Source organism: Salmo salar, chromosome ssa10, assembly GCF_905237065.1.
Source record: "Salmo salar chromosome ssa10, Ssal_v3.1, whole genome shotgun sequence".
In the NCBI taxonomy this organism is placed as follows: domain Eukaryota; kingdom Metazoa; phylum Chordata; class Actinopteri; order Salmoniformes; family Salmonidae; genus Salmo; species Salmo salar.
The window spans coordinates 117,175,163-117,201,288 of record NC_059451.1 but is presented as its reverse complement, the minus strand read 5'-3'; the positions used below and the strand labels follow the sequence as shown (position 1 = coordinate 117,201,288).

The 26,126-nt window shown below is 44.7% G+C and overlaps 1 protein-coding gene across 15 annotated transcripts in view; it reads right to left on the bottom strand.

The window, feature by feature from the left end:
• The window catches only part of LOC106561659 (CUGBP Elav-like family member 2), a 57,607-nt gene that overhangs the window by 8,825 nt on the left and 22,656 nt on the right, over positions 1-26,126 (bottom strand). For 10 of the 15 annotated variants that reach the window (XM_014125817.2, XM_014125819.2, XM_014125821.2 and 7 more), the window contains exons 2-9: positions 22,309-22,499; positions 13,710-13,792; positions 7,071-7,119; positions 6,531-6,665; positions 5,426-5,505; positions 2,735-2,896; positions 797-914; positions 144-269 (exon numbers count right to left, since the gene is read on the bottom strand). In XM_014125817.2, coding sequence (XP_013981292.1) covers positions 144-269; positions 797-914; positions 2,735-2,896; positions 5,426-5,505; positions 6,531-6,665; positions 7,071-7,119; positions 13,710-13,792; positions 22,309-22,499 — 944 coding nt within the window. The remainder of the gene's footprint in view (positions 1-143; positions 270-796; positions 915-2,734; positions 2,897-5,425; positions 5,506-6,530; positions 6,666-7,070; positions 7,120-13,709; positions 13,793-22,308; positions 22,500-26,126) is intronic. The other 5 variants (XM_014125820.2, XM_045688482.1, XM_014125822.2 and 2 more) reach the window with 1 other exon arrangement.

Below are 26,126 nucleotides of genomic sequence, written 5' to 3'. Positions count from 1 at the left end.
AAGACGAAGAGACACTTGTAGTTGTAATCTTTTGGTAGCTGGCGACTTTTTAAAATGACACAAAAGTAATAATGAGAGAAACTGGGTTTGAACAGCCTACTATATTACCTGGACGTAAAAGGAAAGTGGTGTACCATATTTACCTGAGTTATAGAGATTACCTAAAGCGCTGTTGGCTGACAGGGCGTTGGTGGAGCCGCCTGAGTTTTGGGCTGCAGAGGCGGCAGCTGCTAATGTGGCCAGGTTCTGCAGCTGCAGCTGGTTCACACCTGGAAGAGGAGACAGAGGGAGGAAGTTTATCATTAACATCGTCATATTGTAAGTAATATTGTCATGATCAGCTAACATGGCTGGAACAGGGAAGGAGAGATAACAGTTATATCTCGATAAATATAACTAAGAACAGATTCCTATTTGTAATGACACCCGGGAGGGGGAAATGGAGCTGCATCAGCTGTCCTTATGGGAGACCAGAATCATCGGCTTACAGAAGGAGATGGCAACAACAAGATGTCATATTGACATATAAACAGGAAAACAAGTGACCCTAGCACACTGCCTTGAGGCACTCCAAAGGTTTTTGATATTCAACCCTTTAAGTTTGTCCCCAGCAGACTTTTGTCTCCTACAATAGCTACTCTGATTAATCTTCCCAACGATGATCTCATTCAAGGGTAATGTGATGTCAGTGGTTGTGAAGCGCTGAGTCAGAAGGTTGTTTACATAAACAGTTGTCTGTTTCTTCAAGTGGGTTAGAGTTATGGGGGGACATGAACAGGGACAGTGAGTGACTCACCTCCTAGTCTCTGCATGCCACCAAAAGTACTCTGGTTACCAAAAGTACTCTGGTTACCAAAAGTACTCTGGTTACCAAAAGTACTCTGGTTACTGGTAGCCGTCGCCTGTTGGAGCAACTGTAAAACAAAGCGAAAGAGAGTTCTAGAACAATAGAGCAAAGGAGAGACTTGTGCATTTTCTCAATTAGTTCAGGCTTTGTGATTCCTCGAGTCCTCTCTCCTCAAAACGGTTTAAGAAAAAAAGGCTAGGAGAGATGACAAGAACCCGAGGAAAAACAACATGAGAAGGAGTCCATTACTTCAATGCCATGCTTTCCAACAATGATAAAATGTGTGTATATTGATGGTTTACAGTTACTGCCAGGTATTGTGGTGTGAGGCCACCCAGGTTAATGTGGTGTACTATGGAGTATTAACCTGTCTGGGCTAGGGGGCAGTATTTTCACGGCCGGATGAAAAACGTACCCAATTTAAAACAGGTTACTATTCTGGCCCAGAAACTAGAATATGCATATTATGAGTAGATTTGGATAGAAAACACTCTGAAGTTTAAAACTGTTTGAATGGTGTCTGTGAGTACAACAGAACTCATATGGCAGGCAAAAACCTGAGAAAAATCCAAGCAGGAAGTGAAAAGTCTGAGAATTATAGTTTTTCTTTTGATTCTCTATCGAAGCTCCAGTGTCTGTGGGGTGACGTTGCACTTCCTAAGGCTTCCATTGGCTGTCTAAAGCTTTCAGAAAGTGGTTTGAGCATTTTCCTGCCACTGGGCAGAGTATAGGAGCTCAGTTACTGAGTGGTCTGCCTGGCAACAAAGGGATTGGATATGCTCGGTCCCGCGAGCGCGCCCCTCCTTTTTCTTCTTGAATGAATATGCTATTGTCCGGTTGGAATATTATCGCAATTTTATGTTACAAATACCATAAAGATTGATTTTTAAACAGCGTTTGACATGCTTCTAAGTACGGTAATGGAACATTTTGACTTTGGATAAGTTCTGTACGCACAAACAAAGAGGTATTTGGACATAAATATGGATTATTTGGAACAAAAACATTTCTTGTGGAAGTAGCAGTCCTGGGAGTGCATTCTGACAAAGATCAGCAAAGAAAATACAATATTTCTAATAGTAATTCTGAGTTTAGGTTGCCCCGAATTTGGCGGGTGTCTGAATAGCTCGCCGTGATGGCTGAGCCATGTACTCAGAATATTGAAACATTTGCTTTCTCCGTAACGCTATTTTAAAATCTGACACAGCAGTTGCATAAAGGGGTAGTCTATCTATAATTCTTAAAATAATTGTTATGTATTTTTTCAACGTTTATGATGAGTATTTTTGTAAATTGATGTGCACATTCACCGGACGTTTTGGTGGGAACACATTTTCTGAATTTCACGCGCCAATGTAAAATGCTGTTTTTGGATATAAATATGAACTTTATAAAACATACATGTATTGTGTAACATAATGTCCTAGGAGTGTCATCTGATGAAGATCGTCAAAAGGTTAGTGCTTCATTTCGCTGTGTTTTGGGTTTTATTGACACATGTCCTTGCTTGGAAAATGGCTGTGTGATTATTTTTGTCTATGTACTCCCCTAACGTTTTGCTTTCGCTGTAAAGACTTTTTGAAATCGGACAATGTGGTTAGATTAACGAGAAGTGTATCTTTAAAAGGGTGTAAAATCATCATATGTTTGAGAAAGTTGAATTATGACATTTTGTTGTTTTTGAATTTTCCGCCCTGATGTTTCACTGGCTGTGTCCCGCAGGTGGGACGCTAGAAGTTAAGCAGGGTTGGGATCAATTCCATTTCAATTCAGGAAGTACAATGAAATTCTAATTCTCCTCAATGCTTTTCAATGAGGAAAAATATGGAATTGGAATTCGGTTTACTTTCTGAATTGACCCCAAACCTGGTATTAAGGTGCACTTACGGCCAAGTACTGTGGCGTGAGGCCTCCCAACCCTGCCAGATTTCCCCAGGTGGAGGCGCTGTTAAGCTGCTGCATCTGTTGGGCCATCTGCTGCTGCAAGCGCCGCTGCTCCTTGTCCCTCTGAGTGTCCGCAAACTTACACACCATGGGAGAAGTGCAGCCCTGTGGGAGGGAGGGGAGGGTTAGATGTCACCCAGTGAAATTCACATCCAGAAACACCATCACTATAACAGTGGAAAAATCTGTAAGGCCATTTGTCAGGAATCCATTGTAGGGGATGGACTACGTCCTGTGGTAATCTGGAAATATATTTATTTAAATAATTTGCCACGGTGTTGCATTCAAATAGTAAACAGAGATGGAACACACTGCCATGCACGACAAAGCCAGGCAACATTCCACAGACAGACCCAGGAAGGGATCATGTTCACAGACAGACAGACCGACCCAGGAAGGGATCATGTTCACAGACAGACCGACCCAGGAAGGGATCATGTTCACAGACAGACCGACCCAGGAAGGGATCATGTTCACAGACAGACCGACCCAGGAAGGGATCATGTTCACAGACAGACCGACCCAGGAAGGGATCATGTTCACAGACAGACCGACCCAGGAAGGGATCATGTTCACAGACAGACCGACCCAGGAAGGGATCATGTTCACAGACAGACAGACAGACAGACAGACCCAGGAAGGGATCATGTTCACAGACAGACAGACAGACAGACCCAGGAAGGGATCATGTTCACAGACAGACAGACAGACAGACCCAGGAAGGGATCATGTTCACAGACAGACAGACAGACAGACCCAGGAAGGGATCATGTTCACAGACAGACAGACAGACAGACCCAGGAAGGGATCATGTTCACAGACAGACAGACAGACAGACCCAGGAAGGGATCATGTTCACAGACAGACAGACAGACAGACCCAGGAAGGGATCATGTTCACAGACAGACAGACAGACAGACCCAGGAAGGGATCATGTTCACAGACAGACAGACAGACAGACCCAGGAAGGGATCATGTTCACAGACAGACAGACAGACCCAGGAAGGGATCATGTTCACAGACAGACAGACAGACCCAGGAAGGGATCATGTTCAGAGACAGACAGACAGACCCAGGAAGGGATCATGTTCACAGACAGACAGACAGACAGACCCAGGAAGGGATCATGTTCACAGACAGACAGACAGACAGACCCAGGAAGGGATCATGTTCACAGACAGACAGACAGACAGACCCAGGAAGGGATCATGTTCACAGACAGACAGACAGACCCAGGAAGGGATCATGTTCACAGACAGACAGACAGACAGACCCAGGAAGGGATCATGTTCACAGACAGACAGACAGACAACCCAGGAAGGGATCATGTTCACAGACAGACAGACAGACCCCAGGAAGGGATCATGTTCACAGACAGACAGACAGACAGACCCAGGAAGGGATCATGTTCACAGACAGACAGACAGACAGACCCAGGAAGGGATCATGTTCACAGACAGACAGACAGACCCAGGAAGGGATCATGTTCACAGACAGACCCAGGAAGGGATCATGTTCAGACAGACCCAGGAAGGGATCATGTTCAGACAGACCCAGGAAGGGATCATGTTCAGACAGACAGACAGACCCAGGAAGGGATCATGTTCACAGACAGACAGACCCAGGAAGGGATCATGTTCACAGACAGACAATTACACTTTGTAACACTGAAGGGTAAGGCTGAAAGTGACGATTGGGCTGGACGAGAGGGACTGAGGCTGAGGAGAGTCGACTTCTCGCTCTCTCACACACACACACACACACACACACACACACACACACACACACACACACACACACACACACACACACACACACACACACACACACACGTGTACTTCCAAGTCAAGACATAACTAGATAAAACATTGTCACAACAAAAGGCATACATAGGATAGCACTCTGTAACAGACAGACATTACAAGCCAGATATTGACGTATCACTGGAGAGACCAGACGTAGACATGCGGAAGGTATCTGTGTTAGAGTGCCAGATGAGGGGACCAGGCTTGATCGGGAATATGACTTTCTACACTAGTAACAGCTCTCATAGCACCAGGGGGTAACAGACGGTAAAGGGACTACTAGGGTTGTAAAAGTCCCCAAAAATCCCAGTCAGAGGATATGCAGAATCAAAAGGGAACCCTTCAACCGTGATTGCTAGAAAACATGGGATTTTTTTTTAAAGGGTTCCAGAATTTCACAGCAACCCTAAGGGTGTCACCATTAGCAGGGCCGTTGTAATCTCTGAGGCCCAGAGATGAGCTAGATTTAATGAGTTGTTCCTAATTAGGGATCCGCTGACATGTTGACCATCACAATACTCCTGCTCCAGTTCCTAAGCACTGAACTGACTCAACAGGAATACCGGCCCCCGTTTAACAGATTTAGTGGGACAAATACTCTAATAAGGTAGCCTATATTTATTTCAGTTAAACGCCCTATTCGATAGAGGGGAGGCTAATGTTCTACTATGTAAAAAAAAACGGTAAATACTTATCTAAGAGATTGAATGGTGCTTTGCAACTTGACAAGTCACATTATCAATAATATTTTGTGGGACATTATGGATTCATTAGGCTTCCTCTAAAACAGATTTTAAAAAAGGTAAATATGTGCTGAGGGGTACAGTACCTCCATTGTCTGAGAATGATGCAGGGATTTGATTGCATTCGCAGCCTGAGCCCTGGTAGAAAATGTGATAAACGCACAGCCTGTAAGGGGGAAGGGAGAGGGAACAAGAGGGGGAGGGAGGGACAAAGAAGAAACAAAACCAGACACACACAAAAAAATAAAAAATAGGTATTTGGACACGTCGTTATGAAACATTACACATTGTAACACCATAGCAGAATGAACGGCACTCCAAGCACACCGACAGAAGGGACTGCTCTCACTGGTTAGTACATGGAAGAAACAACAATGACAACAGTCACAACAACAATCACATGGGCACAGTAACGTAACAGTAACAGACGTATTATAATATCACAATTAAGAGAAGCTGAGGATGGGGGCGACGTGGATGTGGTGAGAGGGTGAATGTGATAACAATGGATAGGGATGACGTAAATTAATAGATCTGTGTAAAATTAAAAACATGGCAACGTCACATGCTACAATGACAGACACTCAACATGGCTAACATCTAGCCACAGGGTGCAGTGACAGTTGGAGCTCTGCATGTTCAGCTTTCAGCTCTGCTTTCAGCTCATTGGCTTTTATGGCGTCTTCTGCGGCACAGACAGACAGGAGTAATCCCATCCTTTGTGGAGCATAGTGGGGGCGGTGCAGTACTCTGTGTGTGTGTGTGTGTGTGTGTGTGTGTGTGTGTGTGTGTGTGTGTGTGTGTGTGTGTGTCCTGTGCTGCCTGCCAGCTGAGCCCGGCCCAGAACACCAGCAGCTAGGGGTTGCCATGGCGACGGCCGGGACTATTGTTACAGGCAGTGGTGAGAGCCCCCACGCAGAGGGGGGGTACGGACCTGGTGGTACGGGGGGGGCATTTAAAGAGGAAGCCACTACCATTATACCTAACCAATCAGATTTGTATCCAAAGCGACTTGCAGTACATTTGACATGCATATATTTTGACTACGTGCATTATGATTCCTTTGCGGGAATTGAACCCAAGACCTCTGGTGTTAATATCCCCACACTCTTACCAACTCATTCACTGAATACAGGACCACTTGGTATAAAAGGAAGCATGGAGTGTGACACGGCGTTACCCACAACCCACCTCTGCTCAGACCGTCGGGCCCACGGAGAATTCGGCATTCCTCTATCTGGCCGAAAGCAGAGAACATCAGCCGAACCTCGTTCTCGCCGTATTTCTTCGTCACCATTCCGATAAAGAGTTTTCTGTCTTCCACCGCTGAAGATATAAAACAATTGTTGATATAATAATTTAACTATACTGAAAATGCACTGTGTTCATCTCTGCACAAACACTGAACATAGACACCGGTCATTGTACAACACACACATACATATTTAAAAAATATATACAAATAAAAGCCCCCCCCCCCTGTAATTTCCCCTCTGGGATTTCATGGTAGACACTAGCTGTGTTCTATTCTCAGGTTGCCCCCCCCAAATAAAAACCCATTAATTCCCTACGGGCCCTGGTCATAAGTACTGCAGTACATAAGGAGTAGGAGGGTTCAGACACACGGTTCTATTTGAGACACAGCCCCACTCTATTTAAACCGGTCAGAAGCCATGTTTTGCTTACAAACTTCAGCCAGTGCCACAGCGTATCTGCGGTGATGTCACTCACCGTTTGTTTTCTCGCTGTCGGCGGGTTTCATCTGGATGGGATGATGCATCTAAGAGGAGAACACGGAAGAAACATGTTTATCGTGCCATCAACACACCTGTCACCACAATCACACGCGCCAACAACCGTTAGTTCTCACGACCAACAGACCAGGTGCTGCTTGGCTGATGATTCCTCCTTGGCTCTCAATTGTTTAAAAACCTGTCTCATCCCAGCCTCCCTCTCCACTGGAACTAATTTGAAAAGAACTGATCAGGTCAGGTGAAAGCCAGCCTAACGATGAGCTTGATGCCGTCATATTGTTTTCACAGGTTTGTCAAGTCTTTCCCAAACAGTACAGATGAAAGGAAGGTGAGACTGAGAATTTAGAAAAATCCCATGTTGCCCTCTTGCCGGTTTATTCCCTCATCCTTTTCTTCCACTATGTCTCCATTGTTCGCTCTCCTCCTCTCAAACCCCATCATCTCCAACACTCCAGTCAGCTATGGAAGTGGATATGTCCACTGGCTAGAAGTGGGGCTCAAATCCTCAGATCCAACTTCTTTCATCTTTCGTCAGCTGGGTCAGAGCGACACACTATTCCCTATAAAGTGTGCAACTTTTTACCGGGGCCATCTAGGGAATATGGTTTACATTTGGGATGCAGACCAAGTCAGGGGGATTTCAGTTATTGATTACTTCCTGTCAACATCCGTTCAGGATTCATTTCACAACTGTTGGTCTCCTCTGGTCTGCTTCTAAAAATGTTTACTGGCATTTAAAGTGAATGGAACGCTAACTAAACACCACCCATTTCCACTAGCATTGCTAACACTCGCCAAAAAATGAGCGCCATAGCTCAACCTTCCAACAAGAAGCTTGCAGAAAATCCAATCAGTCTCCAAATTACATATTTCCACCTGCAACTTATTTCCCTTGGCAGTTCCATTAGATCCTCCAATACGCTGTGGGAGAAGTGGATCTGAAGAGTTAGCCTCTTGGATTAGCAATCTACACCTGCCATGTTGGCCCAGAGACAGCAGGAAAGGGAATTGAAGGAATATATAGCGTAGTGAGTAAAATTTTAACTAAGGGGAATAGAAATATGAGTGAGGTTGCAAGGTTTCAAGTTATGTTTATTTGTCATGGGAAATGGATTGGATATCTTACTCGAGCAAGCTTTCAATATCAAAGCAAAAACACACAAGGGAGGCTAGGCTGACTGTATGAAATGTGTTATTTTTCTAGAGAAGGGAACCATGAGATATATATCTAGGCTTTAAGTTTAAAAATGTGTTTGCTGTGTATTTATGACAATTTTACTCCCTCGCTTGAGCACTCATGATAAAAACAAGAGGCAGTCACGCGGTTAGGATTTTAATATTTTTTTTTTTAAATTACGAGAGGAAAGGGAACTAAGATAAATTGACAGATGGCCCTCTCAGTATGAGGACCGGCGTCACTCACCAAGGAGAGGAAGGCACAGAGAGTCAGTGCGACAAGCAGGCCTACCTGCATTCAAATACTATTTGAAATCTTTCAAATAACTGAGCATTTCCATTAGCCTGCCTGGTGTGCCAAAATGGGTGGTCAGGACAGGTTTTGCAGGTTGGTTCCATTGCAACAAGTTCAAGAACAGCTCAACTATTTGAAATAGTTTTAAATAGTATTTGAACCCAGGTCTGGTGACCGACAGGAACACAAGCTTTTCCACTGAGGCGCCATGGAACTCCAGTCAATGCCAGGAGCAGCAGGACTGGCTGAGGTAAGGAGCAGCTGTCCAAAATACACCATTTGAAAATGCTTTAACTGCCAGAGTAGAGCTGGGACAATATTCCAACAACATCATGGACATTTGGCTGATTTCGTTAATTACAATAAATAACCTATAGGTCTGTGTTGTAATCACGTGTGTGTGAGTGAGAGAGCGCGAGAGAGGTCAATCTGGACACGGCAGTGTGGTCATCACTGCAGAGAGCTAGGTCAATCTGGACACGGTAGTGTGGTTATCACTGCAGAGAGCTAGGTCAATCTGGACACGGTAGTGTGGTCATCACTGCAGAGAGCTAGGTCAATCTGGACACGGGAGTGTGGTTATCGCTGCAGATAGCTAGGTCAATCTGGACACGGTAGTGTGGTCATCACTGCAGAGAGCTAGGTCAATCTGGACACGGTAGTGTGGTTATCACTGCAGAGAGCTAGGTCAATCTGGACACGGTAGTGTGGTCATCACTGCAGAGAGCTAGGTCAATCTGGACACGGTAGTGTGGTCATCACTGCAGAGAGCTAGGTCAATCTGGACACGGTAGTGTGGTCATCACTGCAGAGAGCTAGGTCAATCTGGACACGGTAGTGTGGTCATCACTGCAGAGAGCTAGGTCAATCTGGACACGGTAGTGTGGTCATCACTGCAGAGAGCTAGGTCAATCTGGACACGGTAGTGTGGTCATCACTGCAGAGAGCTAGGTCAATCTGGACACGGTAGTGTGGTCATCACTGCAGAGAGCTAGGTCAATCGACACGGTAGTGTGGTCATCACTGCAGAGAGCTAGGTCAATCTGGACACGGTAGTGTGGTTATCACTGCAGATAGCTAGGTCAATCTGGACACGGTAGTGTGGTCATCACTGCAGAGAGCTAGGTCAATCTGGACACGGCTGTGTGGTCATCACTGCAGAGAGCTAGGTCAATCTGGACACGGCTGTGTGGTTATTTAGTGTTGTCACGATACCATTCCACAAATGATACGATACCAGGCCAAGTATCACTGATTAGTATTGCAATACCGAGGTGAAAAAAAAAAAAAAAGTCAGCTAGCATCATGTTGGTCCCGTCCCCAGGACGCATGTTCACGTTTTCTGAATGTCTCTCCATCACTCACTCTCCCCCCAACTCTTATAACGTTAGGCCCCAAACAGAAATCAAAATATTACATAGTTCAGGCTTACATTAGGCCTATATGAAACCTACCTATATTACATAGTTCAGGCTTACATTAGGCCTATATGAAACCTACCTATATTACATAGTTCAGGCTTACATTAGGCCTATATGAAACCTACCTATATTACATAGTTCAGGCTTACATTAGGCCTGTATGAAACCTACCTATTTTCAAGCACATAATGATTAGCAGTCTTACCCTTTCTTTATGGGCCAATCAAATTTGCCTAAACCACCCTTTTTTTTTTTTTTTTTTGTCATTTAGCAGACGCTCTTATCCAGAGCGACTCTTCAAGTAAGCAGGTTGTTAGCTACCTAGGTAACATTAATGAATGTTGTTTGTTATCAAACCAATAATTAGCGACCCGGGATTAGTTTAAAAACAGCCTGTGACATGGTCTGTAAAATTATAAGATGCGCGCGAAACCCACTAGAAAGAAAAGCAAGACCTCCGGTAATATGGGTCATGTTTTATACCCGTTTAGGTTAGGACGGCAGGTAGCCTAGTGGTTAGAGCGCTGGGCCAGTAACCGAAAGGTTGCTAGAGCGAATTCCCGAGCTGACAGGGTAAAAAAAAAAAATCTGTTCTGTCCCTGAACATGTTAGTTAACCCACTGTTCCTAGGCCGTCATTGTAAATAATAATTTGTTCTTAACTGACTTGCCTAGTTAAATAAAAAAGGTTAAATAAAATAAAAATATGAGACAAGCCATTTTCCTTGCTGTAAAGCTGCAAGCATGCCTGTCGTGAAGCAGTGCTCCATTTTCCAGAGATCAATAACCTAACCAGCAGGGGGGAAAAACCTGTTCCCAACCTTCTTCCCGCTGCGATTGGTTTTGGTTTATTGTGCCATTACACTCCTGAAGTTGTCGGTAATAGAATGCACCAGAGGTCCGCAACCTTCTCCATTTGGAGTGCCAAGTAAATCGTACCATTTCTACTGACCTGCATGCCAGTTATGATTTTTAATATTCACATTTTCGTGGAACTATAAATTTCATTTATAGTCATTGTCTCGAAAGCTATGTCACATGGTTAATCAAAATACTATCTAAATGTAACTTATTGCCATTGCAAATATGTAAAAAAAAAATAAATAACCTACATAAACCAACAAATAAAAACCTTGCAGACAAACAATATCATAAAGGAAAAATATCCTGTAAATCCCATTGGCTACGCATGGACTGCCTGCAAGGAACTTGAAACATTGTATCAACTATTAACTTGGTCCAGCTATCAAAATTGCAAAATAAATCAGGTAGGCCTATTATATGAGGTTTCTACCAGATCAGAGCTGGAAAGATTTTCCCAATAGGCTACATTAAGGAACTAGACTGCTCAAAAAAATAAAGGGAACACTTAAACAACACATCCTAGATCTGAATGAACGAAATAATCTTATTAAATACTTTTTTCTTTACATAGTTGAATGTGCTGACAACAAATCACACAAAAATAATCAATGGAAATCCAATTTATCAACCCATGGAGGTCTGGATTTGGAGACACACTCAAAATTAAAGTGGAAAACCACACAACAGGCTGATCCAACTTTGATGTAATGTCCTTAAAACAAGTCAAAATGAGGCTCAGTAGTGTGTGTGGCCTCCACGTGCCTGTATGACCTCCCTACAACGCCTGGGCATGCTCCTGATGAGGTGGCGGCTGGTCTCCTGAGGGATCTCCTCCCAGACCTGGACTAAAGCATCCGCCAACTCCTGGACAGTCTGTGGTGCAACGTGGCGTTGGTGGATGGAGCGAGACATGATGTCCCAGATGTGCTCAATTGGATTCAGGTCTGGGGAACGGGCGGGCTAGTCCATAGCATCAATGCCTTCCTCTTGCAGGAACTGCCGACACACTCCAGCCACATGAGGTCTAGCATTGTCTTGCATTAGGAGGAACCCAGGGCCAACCGCACCAGCATATGGTCTCACAAGGGGTCTGAGGATCTCATCTCGGTACCTAATGGCAGTCAGGCTACCTCTGGCGAGCACATGGAGTGCTGCCCCACACCATGACTGACCCACCGCCAAACCGGTCATGCTGGAGGATGTTGCAGGCAGCAGAACGTTCTCCACGGCATCTCCAGACTCTGTCACGTGCTCAGTGTGAACCTGCTTTCATCTGTGAAGAGCACAGGGCGCCAGTGGCGAATTTGCCAATCTTGGTGTTCTCTGGCAAATGCCAAACGTCCTGCACGGTGTTGGGCTGTAAGCACATCCCCCACCTGTGGACGTCGGGCCCTCATACCACCCTCATGGAGTCTGTTTCTGACCGTTTGAGCAGACACATGCACATTTGTGGCCTGCTGGAGGTCATTTTGCAGGGCTCTGGCAGTGCTTCTCCTGCTCCTCCTTGCACAAAGGCGGAGGTAGCGGTCCTGCTGCTGGGTTGTTGCCCTCCTACGGCCTCCTCCACGTCTCCTGATGTACTGGCCTGTCTCCTGGTAGCGCCTCCATGCTCTGGACACTACGCTGACAGACACAGCAAACCTTCTTGCCACAGCTCGCATTGTTGTGCCATCCTGGATGAGCTGCACTACCTGAGCCACTTGTGTGGGTTGTAGACTCCGTCTCATGCTACCACTAGAGTGAAAGCACCGCCAGCATTCAAAAGTGACCAAAACATCAGCCAGGAAGCATAGGAACTGAGAAGTGGTCTGTGGTTACCACCTGCAGAATCACTCCTTTATTGGGGGTGTCTTGCTAATTGCCTATAATTTCCACCTGTTGTCTATTCCATTTGCACAACAGCATGTGAAATTTATTGTCAGAATGCATTGCTTCCTAAGTGGACAGTTTGATTTCACAGAAGTGTGATTGACTTGGAGTTGCATTGTGTTGTTTAAGTGTTCCCTTTATTTTTTTGAGCAGTGTATTATCATTCTCAATGGATGTGACAACAGACTTCGTTTACTTGATGTTGGAGGCGAAGGAAAAAAATAATTACTTTGGAGAATTAACTCACCAGTGATGGTGAGTTAAGACAAATCAGAAAACGTATCATAAACCTGAATGGGCACATTTATAGGCCAACATTTGCGTGCAGGCCAGCTAGCCTAGGCCTACTTCCCTGTGTGATCAGGCGCATGTCCTTACTCAAGATTGACACGAGTGCTCCAAACAAAAGACAATTAATAAAATTGACAACTCATGGAATGGGGGAAAAAAACAATATATATTTTTAGCCTGGGTTGTGCGCGCTGCAAACAATGTGTCCACTCCTACAATGACAATGATAAAGACTGGAATAATATAATCGAATTAACAGTAAAATATACTACTGGTGAGCCATCCCCATGGCCTCCGCAATGGATTAGTCCACCGAGACGGGCCTCCGCAATGGATTAGTCCACCGAGACGGGCCTCCGCAATGGATTAGTCCACCGAGACGGGCCTCCGCAATGGATTAGTCCACCGAGACGGGCCTCCGCAATGGATTAGTCCACCGAGACGGGCCTCCGCAATGGATTAGTCCACCGAGACGGGCCTCCGCAATGGATTAGTCCACCGAGACGGGCCTCCGCAATGGATTAGTCCACCGAGACGGGCGTGAATCAAACAGGTGTCTCACGTGGCATCATTTTTTTTACATTTTTGGCACTGCTCCAAAAAACAAACATATTGGTCGACTAAGAGCCTATCGACCGACCAATCGAGTAAATGTGGTTACCCCTAACACACACACACACACACACTTCCTGCTTACTCACCCCAGTTAAGGTCTTTATGTTGTGCAATGCATTCTGGGCCTCCAGGGCAGCTTTTCTGGTATAAAATGTTACAAAACAGCATCCTAGAGGAGGGGGGGGGGAGAAAAACAGAATTGAATGAGAGACCAGTAACGTAATTCGTACAGCAACGCTATTCCAAGACAAGAAATGGAATGTAAATAGAACGCGGTGCGCACCGTGTCACCCGTTTAGAACGCGGTGCGCACCGTGTCACCCGTTTAGAACGCGGTGCGCACCGTGTCACCCGTTTAGAACGCGGTGCGCACCGTGTCACCCGTTTAGAACGCGGTGCGCACCGTGTCACCCGTTTAGAACGCGGTGCGCACCGTGTCACCCGTTTAGAACGAGGTGCGCACCGTGTCACCCGTTTAGAACGAGGTGCGCACCGTGTCACACGTTTAGAACGCGGTGCGCACCGTGTCACACGTTTAGAACGCGGTGCGCACCGTGTCACACGTTTAGAACGCGGTGCGCACCGTGTCACACGTTTAGAACATGTGCCACATTATTTTCAGCACCACGGTTGAACATATAGTACATAACGCAGAGCATGCAAAGGACAGGCAGTGGCTCCTAGCTGGCAGATGGGCTAGATTACAGAGACAGGGCTGAGGGTGGAGGCTATAGTTGACACACATGACGACTGTCCTGCCACAGAAAGGGCAGAGAGCAGGAGACCAAGGGGCTAGCCGTCAGTCAGGCTCACTGATCAGTGGTAGAGGGCCATTGTACCGTCCACCCAAACTTTAACAGAGAACGGCACTCCACTGCATCAGTGTGAAGTGTTGCGAATACACATTTAAAAGGCAATACAGTACACACAATGGTACAGAGAACGGGAGAGAGAACGAGGGGGGAGCGAGAGCGAACGAGAACGAGGGGGGGCGAGAGAACGAGAGAGAGGGGGTGGCGAGAGAACGAGAGAGAGGGGGGGCGCGAGAGAACGAGAGAGGGGGGGCGAGAGAACGAGAGAGAGGGGGGGGCGAGAGAACGAGAGAGGGGGGGGCGAGAGAACGAGAGAGAGGGGGGCGCGAGAGAACGAGAGAGAGGGGGGGCGAGAGAACGAGAGAGAGGGGGGGCGAGAGAACGAGAGAGAGGGGGGGCGAGAGAACGAGAGAGAGGGGGGGCGAGAGAACGAGAGAGAGGGGGGCGAGAGAACGAGAGAGAGGGGGGGCGAGAGAACGAGAGAGAGAGGGGGGGCGAGAGAACGAGAGAGAGGGGGGGCGAGAGAACGAGAGAGAGGGGGGCGAGAGAACGAGAGAGAGGGGGGGGCGAGAGAACGAGAGAGAGGGGGGGCGAGAGAACGAGAGAGAGGGGGGGCGAGAGAACGAGAGAGAGGGGGGGCGAGAGAACGAGAGAGAGGGAGGGCGAGAGAACGAGAGAGAGGGAGGGCGAGAGAACGAGAGAGAGGGAGGGCGAGAGAACGAGAGAGGGGGGGCGAGAGAACGAGAGAGAGGGGGGCGAGAGAACGAGAGAGAGGGGGGGGCGAGAGAACGAGAGAGAGAGGGGGGGCGAGAGAACGAGAGAGAGGCGAGAGAACGAGAGAGAAAATTAGAGACGAGAAGGAGAACACTCTCATCCTTCCGCCCCAGTAGACCGCCAGTGGCGTTCCATCCTGTCAGTGTCTCTGGGCTGGGAGCACACAGAGCTTGGTAGAGAGCAAGCGCACAAAAACACACAGAAGTGGAGCACTGCAGCGTCTCTGACCTACATAATGTTGTTTTATGCTGCTACTGCAGAGTGCAGCTCTCTTTCCCTCACAGGATGTGTGTGTGTGTGTGTGTGTGTGTGTGTGTGTGTATATTATGCCGTTACTGTAGTGTGGAAGCTCCTCTGTCCTACCCAGGCCGCGCTGTGTAGAGAGATGCGATACTCTTTATATGCGTCAAGCCATTCGATGTAAGGCGCTCCTCTCTCCAAAAGGCAGCCGAGTACCCCCCCCCCCCCCTTTCAGTTGTTCAACACAGCCACTCTGAGGCTAAATAAATAAAAACAGACCCATCTCTACCTTCTGATATCTCACAAAGATACCCTGGAGTCAACATGACCTAAAATAAACACAGCACTTCAAATCTGACTGCTCAATATAGATCCAGAATCATTCAAACAAAAGCCTGATGAGGGAGGGGGGGTAAAAATGCAGCATGGGCGTCACCAAAGCCTCTTGATGAAACTCCCCAGTTCACCCAACAGGGGGTAGGACTACTGGGCCAAGGCCCCCAGGCTATGATGGTGAAAGAGATTGTGAAGAGGGGGAGAGAGCAAGAGGGAAGAGAGTAGAAAGAGGGGCAACAAGGGGGGGACCATAAATAGCCATATGACATTTGAAATGTCTATTCCTTTTGGAAGTGTAATGTTTACTGTACATTTAAAAAAAAAAATCTATTTCACTTGCTTTGGCACTGTAAACATGTTTCCCAATGCCAATAAAACCCTTTGAATTGACTAGAGGAGAACAGAGAGAGCAGGGGGGGGGGCAGAGGAAGAGAACGAGAGAAAGTGTGAGCCTCTATCCTCCTATTCAGAAACCTCAAAGTCAGCAGAGCAAAAGGGCTGCTGTGATCAACCCAGATTATCTATTAGAATAAATTACCATGAAATTAACATGTCAATGGGCCATCACAGCTGACACTACTCTATGCCGAGGAGCGAGAGAGCTCCTCTGCTTTGAACTATCCAGCCTCTCACACCAAGACACACAATGTGCTCTATATTCAGCACTACCTAGCAGACATTGGTCTGACCATTAAGTACACAGATGCCCGGGTATCCATCCATCTAGACGTTAATACTGAAGCCTAATCATGATGTACATTTAATAACAGAATGGAGAGAGTAGTTCAATTTTAGGTAGAGCTTGCTTAGAACAGTGCAGTAGACTATATTACTATAGCTCAGAGAAGTGGGAACTAACTTGGGAACAAGATACCTGAGCAAATGCCAGACTGCAACTGTGAGATTAGGCCTAGCCTTACGTCTCTGTCCCTTGCCCCCCCCCCCTCCCCCGGCTCTGAGGCACTGGCACCTCCAGATAGCCCACTCCCCAGACGAAATCCCAGACGAAATCCCATCACCAAAGAAGGTTCAACAAGCCACATAAAAACCACTGGTTGGTAGATTAGGGCTTTGAATCCCTCAGGATTGAGACATCTGGCCATAAATTTCACAGACCATAGATAGCAGAGGATCTGTCGCTGTGTTCTCACGTTCAACTGGAGGCTGGGTAACTTTCAGTGGCACACACTAGGATTGGGCGTTATGCAGATTATCAAACCGTTTGTAGCATTTTTATTTATTTAACTAGGCAAGTCAGTTAACCTCACTAGGGTAGGGGGGCAGCATTCAGAATGTTGGATGAAAAGCGTGCCCAAAGTAAACTGCCTGCTACTCAGGTCCAGAAGCTAGGATATGCATATAATTGGTAGATTTGGATAGAAAACACTAAAGTTTCCAAAACTGTTAAAATAATGTCTGAGTATAACAGAACTGATATGGCCGGCAAAAACCTGAGGAAAATCCATCCAAGAAGTGCTATTATTTTGAAATGCCCGCTTTTCCATTGAAAGCCTATCCACCATACAAAGACTTATGACCTAGTTCACAATCCCTATGGCTTCCACTACATGTGGCCAGTCTTTAGGCATTGTTTCAGGCTTTTACTCTGAAAAATGAGGGAGAAACACCACTTTCAATGAGAGGACAGTGGAAATTTCCAGACATGAGTCCTGCGCATCACCGGGAGCGTGCCTTTCTTGATTTTCCTTTTCTATTGACCAAGCTATTGTCCGGTTGAAATATGATCGATTATTTATGACAAAAACAACCTGAGGATTGATTATAAACATCGTTTGACATGTTTCTACGAACTTCTATGGTACTTTTTTGATTTGTCGTCTGTCTGTTGTGACCGCGCTTTGTTCCAATGGATTACTGAACAAAACGCACCAACAAAACTGAGGTTTTTGAATATATAGAGGGACTTTATCGAACATTTATTGTGTAACATGGAGTCTTGGGAGTGCAACCATATGAAGATCAAAGGTAAGTGATTCATTTTATCGCTATTTCTGACTTTTGTTACTCCTCTACTTGGCTGGTTACTGTTTGTAATTATTTGTCTGCTGGGCGCTGATCTCAGATAATCGCATGGTTTGCTTTCGCCGTAAAGCCTTTTTGAAATCTGACACCGTGGTTGGAATAACAAGAAGTTTCTTTAAGCTGGTGTATAACATTTGTATCTTTTATGTATGTTTATTATGAGAATTTCTGTTTTGTTAAGTTTCACGCTCTGCAGTTTCACCGGATGTTGTTTGAGACAGTGGATTACTGAACAAAACGCGCTAACAAATCTGAGATTTTTGGATATAAAGAGGGACTTTATCGAACAAAACAAACATTTATTGGGTAACTGGGAGGCTTGCGAGTGTAACCATATGAAGATCATTTCTGACTTTTGTTACTCCTCTACTTGGCTGGTTACTGTTTGTAATGATTTGTCTGCTGGGCGCTGATCTCAGATAATCGCATGGTTTGCTTTCACCGTAAAGCCTTTTTGAAATCTGACACCGTGGTTGGAATAACAAGAAGTTAATCTTTAAACCGATGTATAACACTTGTATGTTTAATGAATTTTATGAGTATTTCTGTTTTTGAATTTGCCGCTCTGCAATTTCACTGGATATTGGCCAGGTGGGACGGTAGCGTCCCACACCCCCTAGAGAGGTTCAGAACAAATTCTTATTTACAATGACAGCCTACTGGGGAACAGCCTTGTTCAGGGGGCAGAACGACAGATTTTTACCTTGTCAGCTCAGGGTTTCAATCTAGCAACCTTTCGCTCTAACCACTAGGCTACCTGCCACCCCGTATTACTGAATGTGCACACAAGGGCTACTATTTAAAAAAAATAAAAAATGATAATGTAGGCCAAAGGGATCTTGATCCAGGAGGGGGTTGAATGTCTCTGCTCTAACCAAGATGATGATCTTGAACTCTAGCCACTTAGCAAACCAAATGCATAGCTGGAGGCCTGAGCTGGAGATTATTATTATTCTCAGATTTCTAATAGTTACACGTAAAAGCTGCAATATGTAACTTTTGGGACGACCTGACCAAATTCACATAGAAATGTGTGAGAGCCGTCATTCTCATTGAAAGCAAGTCTAAGAAGCAGTAGATCTGTTATATTTTTATGCTTCCTCTTCTTAAGTTCCAGTTTTTGCAGTCTTTTACTTTCGGTTTTATACACAAGCTTCAAATACAGTATTTTTGGTTATGCAAAAGCCCTTTCAAAGCGGTTTAGATGGTACACTGATAGTCTACACTACTTGCTTGGTCACAAACTGAAATTAAAGCTTACTATTCATTTTTGTAACCCGGAAATTGAAAAATCCCGATTTCTGCATAGTGTATCATCGCTGCGAAGGGAATGTATCAGGAGAAGAGCGGGGTGACTTGGAAGGGCTGCAAGCTATCCTCCTTTCCCGATAGGACCACGGAGCTGGCGGATAAAAGGGGTATTTTTCCACAACAGGGAAGAGGCTTCATGAGTTGGATGTACGTTTCACACCCACCTACTTAGCTGTGCTAACGCTTTACATGGATGTGTGAAAGACATCGAAGCTCTGTCTATCGCAAGGCGCTGGAATTCCTGAAGAAAAACTCAGAGGACCAGAAATAAGGGCATAGCTATATTGGACAGTGAGTTCTATATGGGATAGTCTTCCCTTAAAATCAATACACAAGTATATATTTTTAAACCTGCATATTTAGTTAATGTTGCCTGCTAACATGAATTTCTTATAATTAGGGAAATTGTGTCACTTCTCTTGCGTTCCATGCAAGCAGTCAGGGTATATACAGCAGTTTGGGCCGCCTGGCTCGTTGCGAACTGTGTGAAGTCCATTTATTCCTAACAAAGACCATCAATTTGCCAGAATTGTACATAATTATGACATAACATTGAAGGCTGTGCGAGGTAACAGCAATATTTAGACTTAGGGATGCCACCCGTTAGATAAAATACGGAACGGTTCCGTATTTCACTGAAAGAATAAACGTTTTGTTTTCAAAATGATAGTTTCCGGATTCAACCATATTAATGACCAAAGGCTTGTATTTCTTTGTGTTACGTTATAATTAAGTCAATGATTTGATAGAGCAGTCTGACTGAGCGATGGTAGGCAGCAGCAGGCTCGTAAGCATTCATTCAAACAGAACTTGTGCGTTTGCCAGAAGCTCGTCGCAATGCTTCAAGCATTGAGCTGTTTATGACTTCAAGCCTATCAACTCCCGAGATTAGGCTGGTGTAACCGATGTGAAATGGCTAGCTAGTTAGCGGGGTGTGCGCTAATAGCGTTTCAAACGTCACTCGCTCTGAGACTTGGAGTAGTTGTTCCCCTTGCTCTGCAAGGGACCGTGGCTTTTGTGGAGCGATGGGTAACGATGCTTCGAGGGTGGCTGTTGTCGATGTGTTCATGGTTCGAGCCCAGGTAGGGGCGAGGAGAGGGACAGAAGCTATACTGTTACACTGGCAATACTAAAGTGCCTATAAGAACATCCAATAGTCAAAGGTATATGAAATACAAATGGTATAGAGAGAAATAGTCCTATAATAACTACAACCTAAAAGTTCTTAGCTGGGAATATTGAAGACTCATGTTAAAAGGAACCACCAGCTTTCATATGTTCTCATGTTCTGAGCAAGGAACTTAAACGTTAGCTTTTTTACATGGCACATATTGCCCTTTTACTTTCTTCTCCAACACTTTGTTTTTGCATTATTTACACCAAATTGAACATGTTTCATTATTTATTTGAGCCTAAATTGATTTTATTGATGTATTATATTAAGGTAAAAGAAAAGTGTTCATTTAGTATTGTTGTAATTGTCATTATTACAAATACATTTAAAACTATATATATATATATAAAAATGTTTTATAAAAAATATAAAAATGTATACAAAAATATTTAAAGGAAAAAAAAAAAGAAATTCCGGCCGATTAATCGGTTTCCAATAATCGGTATTAAAACCATAATCGGCCGACCTCTACTTTGCAACCACGTACCTATGCAAGAGTGGATTCTCGGCCCTCACTAGCATGAAAACTAAATACAGGCACAGACTGTGGAAAATGATTTAAGACTGAGACTCTAATACAACCCAGCATTGCAGAGTTATAGTGCTTATGTCCTATCAGGACCTGAAGGAATATCACAGTCCGCTTCGGTGTTTTATAAAAAGAATCTCATGCACAACATGGGAACTGAGAATTTAAGGTTGATTTGGGAGATGGATCTTAAATTGTGACATTGATGATGTATGGGAAAATATTTGTTTCCAATGTAGGGTGGTGTACCAGGGATACATTTACACAAGATTGTTCAGATACTACTGGACCCCAGATAAAATGGGTTTATTGCTAAATACTTCATGCTGGAAATGCAAGGGTGAAGTAAGTACCTTTCTGCATGCTATATGGGGATGTCCCATGGTGTTTGCTTTCTGGAAGGAGGTTCTTAAACTTGAAGAATGGTGGCACAGTCTATCCCAAAGTCCCCACAGCTGTGCTTATTAGGGGATTAATCCATTATAACCACCACGTATTAGAAAAGTAGAGTTTGGTCTTGCCTCAGCGGGTTTTCTTACTGCGGCTAGACTTGTACTACATAACTGGAAGAGAGCAGATTGTCCGAAAACAGATTGGCTTAAACTCATGGCGGAGACTGCATCTTATGAATCAATGATAGCAAACTTTTGTATGATATGCCAACACTTTCTGAATTATATATAAGCGACCGGACGTGCAGGTGAGAAGCTAGGGCTGAAGTTAGAACAGATGTGTAATGGGGGTTTTATTTTTAATGTATTATTATTATTATTATTTTTTGCCGTTTAATATTCCACTGATATGGTTGAAAGGTGCTGCATTGTTAGGTGTTATGTTTTTGTTAGGTATTATGTAATGGTGTAATGTAATTTAGATGTTTTTAAAAAATAAAAATAACTGCAGGCTTCCACGTCGCCGTCTTGTCTAATTGCGAGGCTAAATGAAACCGCTCAACTCAGGCACTCTTTTAGAAGGTGATCGTCTTAAATGGAAAATAATCTCTCCATCTCACCAGAGGAAAGATAATATGTTTTCCATAATGCACAGGTGTAAGGAGGGTTGGTACTTAACCCTTAATAATAGATTAGAACCTAATGTTGTATTTTAAGTAATAGACAACTGTCTGCACAAACAGCTGGCAGCGCCTGGCTCTGAGGTATTTGCCGTCAACACTGACAATGAATGGTGTTGGCACCTTGTCTTTCTGTGTTTCAGTACTCTTTGGCCTCTAGGGCCTGGGCTATAGTAAAGGTATTTATGCTGGTATAGAAAGGGCTTCATTAGAGACATTTTAAATTGATTATTTGCTCTGCGGGTGTCTGGGTGCAGTGTGTGTGTCTGGGTGCAGTGTGTGTTCGCTCTGTGCCCGTCTCCCCCTTACCTTTGCTCTGCGGGTGTCTGGGTGCAGTGTGTGTGTGTGTGTCTGGGTGCAGTGTGTGTTCGCTCTGTGCCCGTCTCCCCCTTACCTTTGCTCTGGGGGGGTGTGGCGGTGCGGTCTCGGAGGATGTTGATCTGGTGCACGGCGCCGTAGGGCTCAAACAGCTCCTTGAGCTCGGTTTCTGTCCAGGAGCGAGGTATCTGGCCAACGAACATCTTGATGGAGTCATGGTCAGGCGTTTCCAGGTTCTCAATGGAACCGTTCATCTTGCTGCCGTTGCTGTGGAGGAGAGGTGAAGGATTATTAGACTGTACCAGAACCTGGGTCCACCAGTCAGGACCTGAAATATACTTTTGGGTCCACCAGTCAGAACCTGAAATATACTTTTGGGTCCACCAGTCAGAACCTGAAATATACTTTTGGGTCCACCAGTCAGAACCTGAAATATACTTTTGGGTCCACCAGTCAGGACCTGAAATATACTTTTGGGTCCACCAGTCAGTGTGGCTGGTACAGTTGCCTGGCACTAAAGCAGTTAAGTCGTGCTGCAGTATTACCAGAATAATTGCTCCCTAGCGATAATTTGTCACATCTGTACCACGTTTATTTTTTTACATACATTTTAGAACACGTAACTAACAAGTCTGGCTGACAGAAAAAAAGAGCAGACACTGATGAAAATAATCACACATCCTCTCCAAAATGACTGGACAATCCCCCATCTTTAATCATTGAATGTATGCTAAACGTGTGTTTGTCGTCAGGCGTATTAATTTGACAGGCAGCGGCTAGTCACAAGAATGAAGTGGGGAGTGTGTGTTTAATATTGATCTAATAGTTTGTACTTTTAATCCTTGTTTTAACCTTTAGCTTTCTAGTCGGTTTTATTTACCTTTACCAGCCAATGAAATAGTACTTCAACTTGCACTGTTTTATAAACAATTCAGCGAGACGGTAACACAAGCCACACCACCCCCCCCCCTGCTCTCTTCTCTCAGGGTGGGTCAGCGTCAACACAAGGCAGCTCGACGGGCCCTGAGAGGAGATCAGCATTCTCAGGGTGATTAAGTTAAGGCTAGACTTGGACTGATTAAGCTTAGTACTCTACACAGCACAGGAGCATACCTCACAGACCCCCACTAGGACTTAGAGACCACGTCGTGAGCGTACCAGTATCAAACAGTTCACTACAACACAGCAGAAGCCTCTCTGAGGACATGCCTCCACTGAGCTAGGCTGCATCTCAATCTCTGACCATAGCCTTCCTGACTCAGCCAGGCTGGACTCTGGTCCTACATTTAGCTGGGAGGGAGGGGAGTTCGTTGTGATTATGGCCCTACAGCGGGGTTCCCCAACTGGTGGCCCGCGGCTAAAAATAAAAACTGGAAATGAACTCGAAGTGATTTTAATTAAAAGAAATCTGACGCATGCTAGATTTGAAATGACCGTTTTGTCTTTTTGGGCTTCTTGCAGCCTACAATTTTTTTTAATTAAGCCCCCCTTGCCACCAAACATCCATTTCAGAAAAACAATGAAAAATTTAAAAAATGATCGGCCCGTGGCTGAATCGAGTTGATCCCTGCCCTACAGTCTCCTAGGTACAGGTAATGCCAACGAGAAGTTATAATTCACTCACAGCAGAGCACACATGAGCTTGAGGAACACAAGTGTGTGTGTGTGGTGTACACACAGCCAGATGATGAGCAGAGGGACTCCTGGTGGATAGCAAGCTGGCGAGACACACCAATTAATTCTAATGGGATAGTAAGCAGAGGGCCTGAGGAAAACAAACAGGGTTAAGGTGACTAGGCTAAATTTAAATGATAAAGGGTAAGTATACAGACCTTTGGACACGAGCCATCCATCTCTTACACACACAGAGCCCAAACGCTCGGCCGACACACCAAGGGACGACCTAAACGACATGCTTACTGACAAGTCCCTTAGCGATTCTTCCTTTGGAAATCCAACTCTTAGAAAACACCCAAATCCAATACTTGTTAAGTAATCACACATATTTTAGGGTGGAAAAATAGAGGCACAAACCAGCCTACTGGAGTCAATTCATCCAAGCAGCTATTCACCGCTACAAAAAATATATATACACATTTCACACACACACACACACACACACACACACGACTGAAATTGGAAGCATAAGACGCTTTACAGTCCACACAAAGCCATGGGGCGACTTCACTACCCCCGCCACCCACCCTGACAGCTAGCTACACAGAATCCTCTCAGCAGGAAGGCCCTAGCACAGTAGGGTCAGTCAGCACAAATTGAAAGATAGCAGGCCGAAAACACAGGAAGGACTGAACTTCTCCAAAAAAAGACAAAAAAACTCCTTTTGTATTTTCGTTACATAATGTTTTACCCTCTAAAAACAGTTCAGTAAGCAGAGGATTGTTGCCTGTAAACCATCACCATGTCACTCCTCGGGTATTGGTTTGGTTGGCAATGGAACAGGGAGTAACCTACCAGCGTTCCATAGACATAGAATTCTTAGAATGGACATCCCCTATTCCAAGTCAACCTACCGTGATAGCAGGTTCCATTCTACAAATAATTTTTCTATGCCATCCCCAGCACAGCAGCAGGGGAAACAAGCTTATATTGTTCAGATGCTGGAGAGGACACTTCACAGATACCCTCCACGATAACAATGGGCCTTTAGTGAGTCAGAAGGACGCTTTGTAATCCTCCCACTTAACGCTACGTCTAACTGAAGCAGCGGGCATTGTGTCGTGAGACACCATTATCTAGTAACCAGACAGCCTGACGCCATTTTGCTGAGTGACTTGCCTTCTGAACTCGTACATATGTACAGTGCAGTCGGAAAGTACTCAGACCCCTTGACCTTTTCCACATTTTGAAACATTACAGCCTTATTATAAAATGGACAAAAAACTCTTCTCAGCAATCTACACACAATACCCCATAATGACAAAGCAAAAACAGGTTTAGACATTTTTTTTTATATACATTAATGATATACATCTTATTTACATACAGTAACAGTCCAAAGTCGTGTCCAGGGTTTCTTTATTTTTACAATTTTCTACATTGTAGATTAATGGTGAAGATATCAAAACTATTAAATAACATATGGAATCATGTAGTAACCCGACCTCAAACCAATTTATTTAACTAGGCAAGTCAGTTAAGAACAAATTATTATTTACAATGACCGCCTAGGAACAGTGGGCTAACTGCCTTGTTCAGGGGCATAACGACGTTTTTACCTTGTCAGCTCGGGGATTCGATCTAGCAACCTTTCGTTACTTGTCCAACGCACTAGGCTACCTGCCGCCCCAACTGAGATGGTTGAGTTGGACCGAGTGAAGGAAAAGCAGCCAACAAGTGCTCAGCATATGTGGGAACTCCTTCAAGACTGTTGGAAAAGCATTCCAGGTGAAGATGGTTAAGAGAATGCCAAGAGCGTGCAAAGCTGTCAAGGAAAAGGGTGGCTACTTTGAACACGTTTTTTTGGTTACTACATGATCCCATATGTGTTATTTCATAGTTTGTCTTCATTATTCTACAGTGTACTTTTTATTTTATTTTTTAAATAAAGTAAAAATAAAAGAAAAACCATTTAATGAGTAGGTGTCCAAACTTTTGACTGGTACTGTATTTCAGACCCTCTATGAAACTTGAAATTGGCGCATCCTGTTTCCATTGGTCATCCTTGCAAGGTTTTTACAACTTGGGAGTCCACCTGTGGTAAATTCAATTGATTGGACATGATTCAGAAAGGCGCACACACACCCGTCTATATAAAAGTTTCCACAGTATACAGTGCATGTCAGAGCAAAAACCAAGACGAGGTTGAAGAATTTGTCCGTAGTGCTCCGAAACAGGATCATGTCAAGGCACAGGTCTGGGGAAGGGCACCAAAAA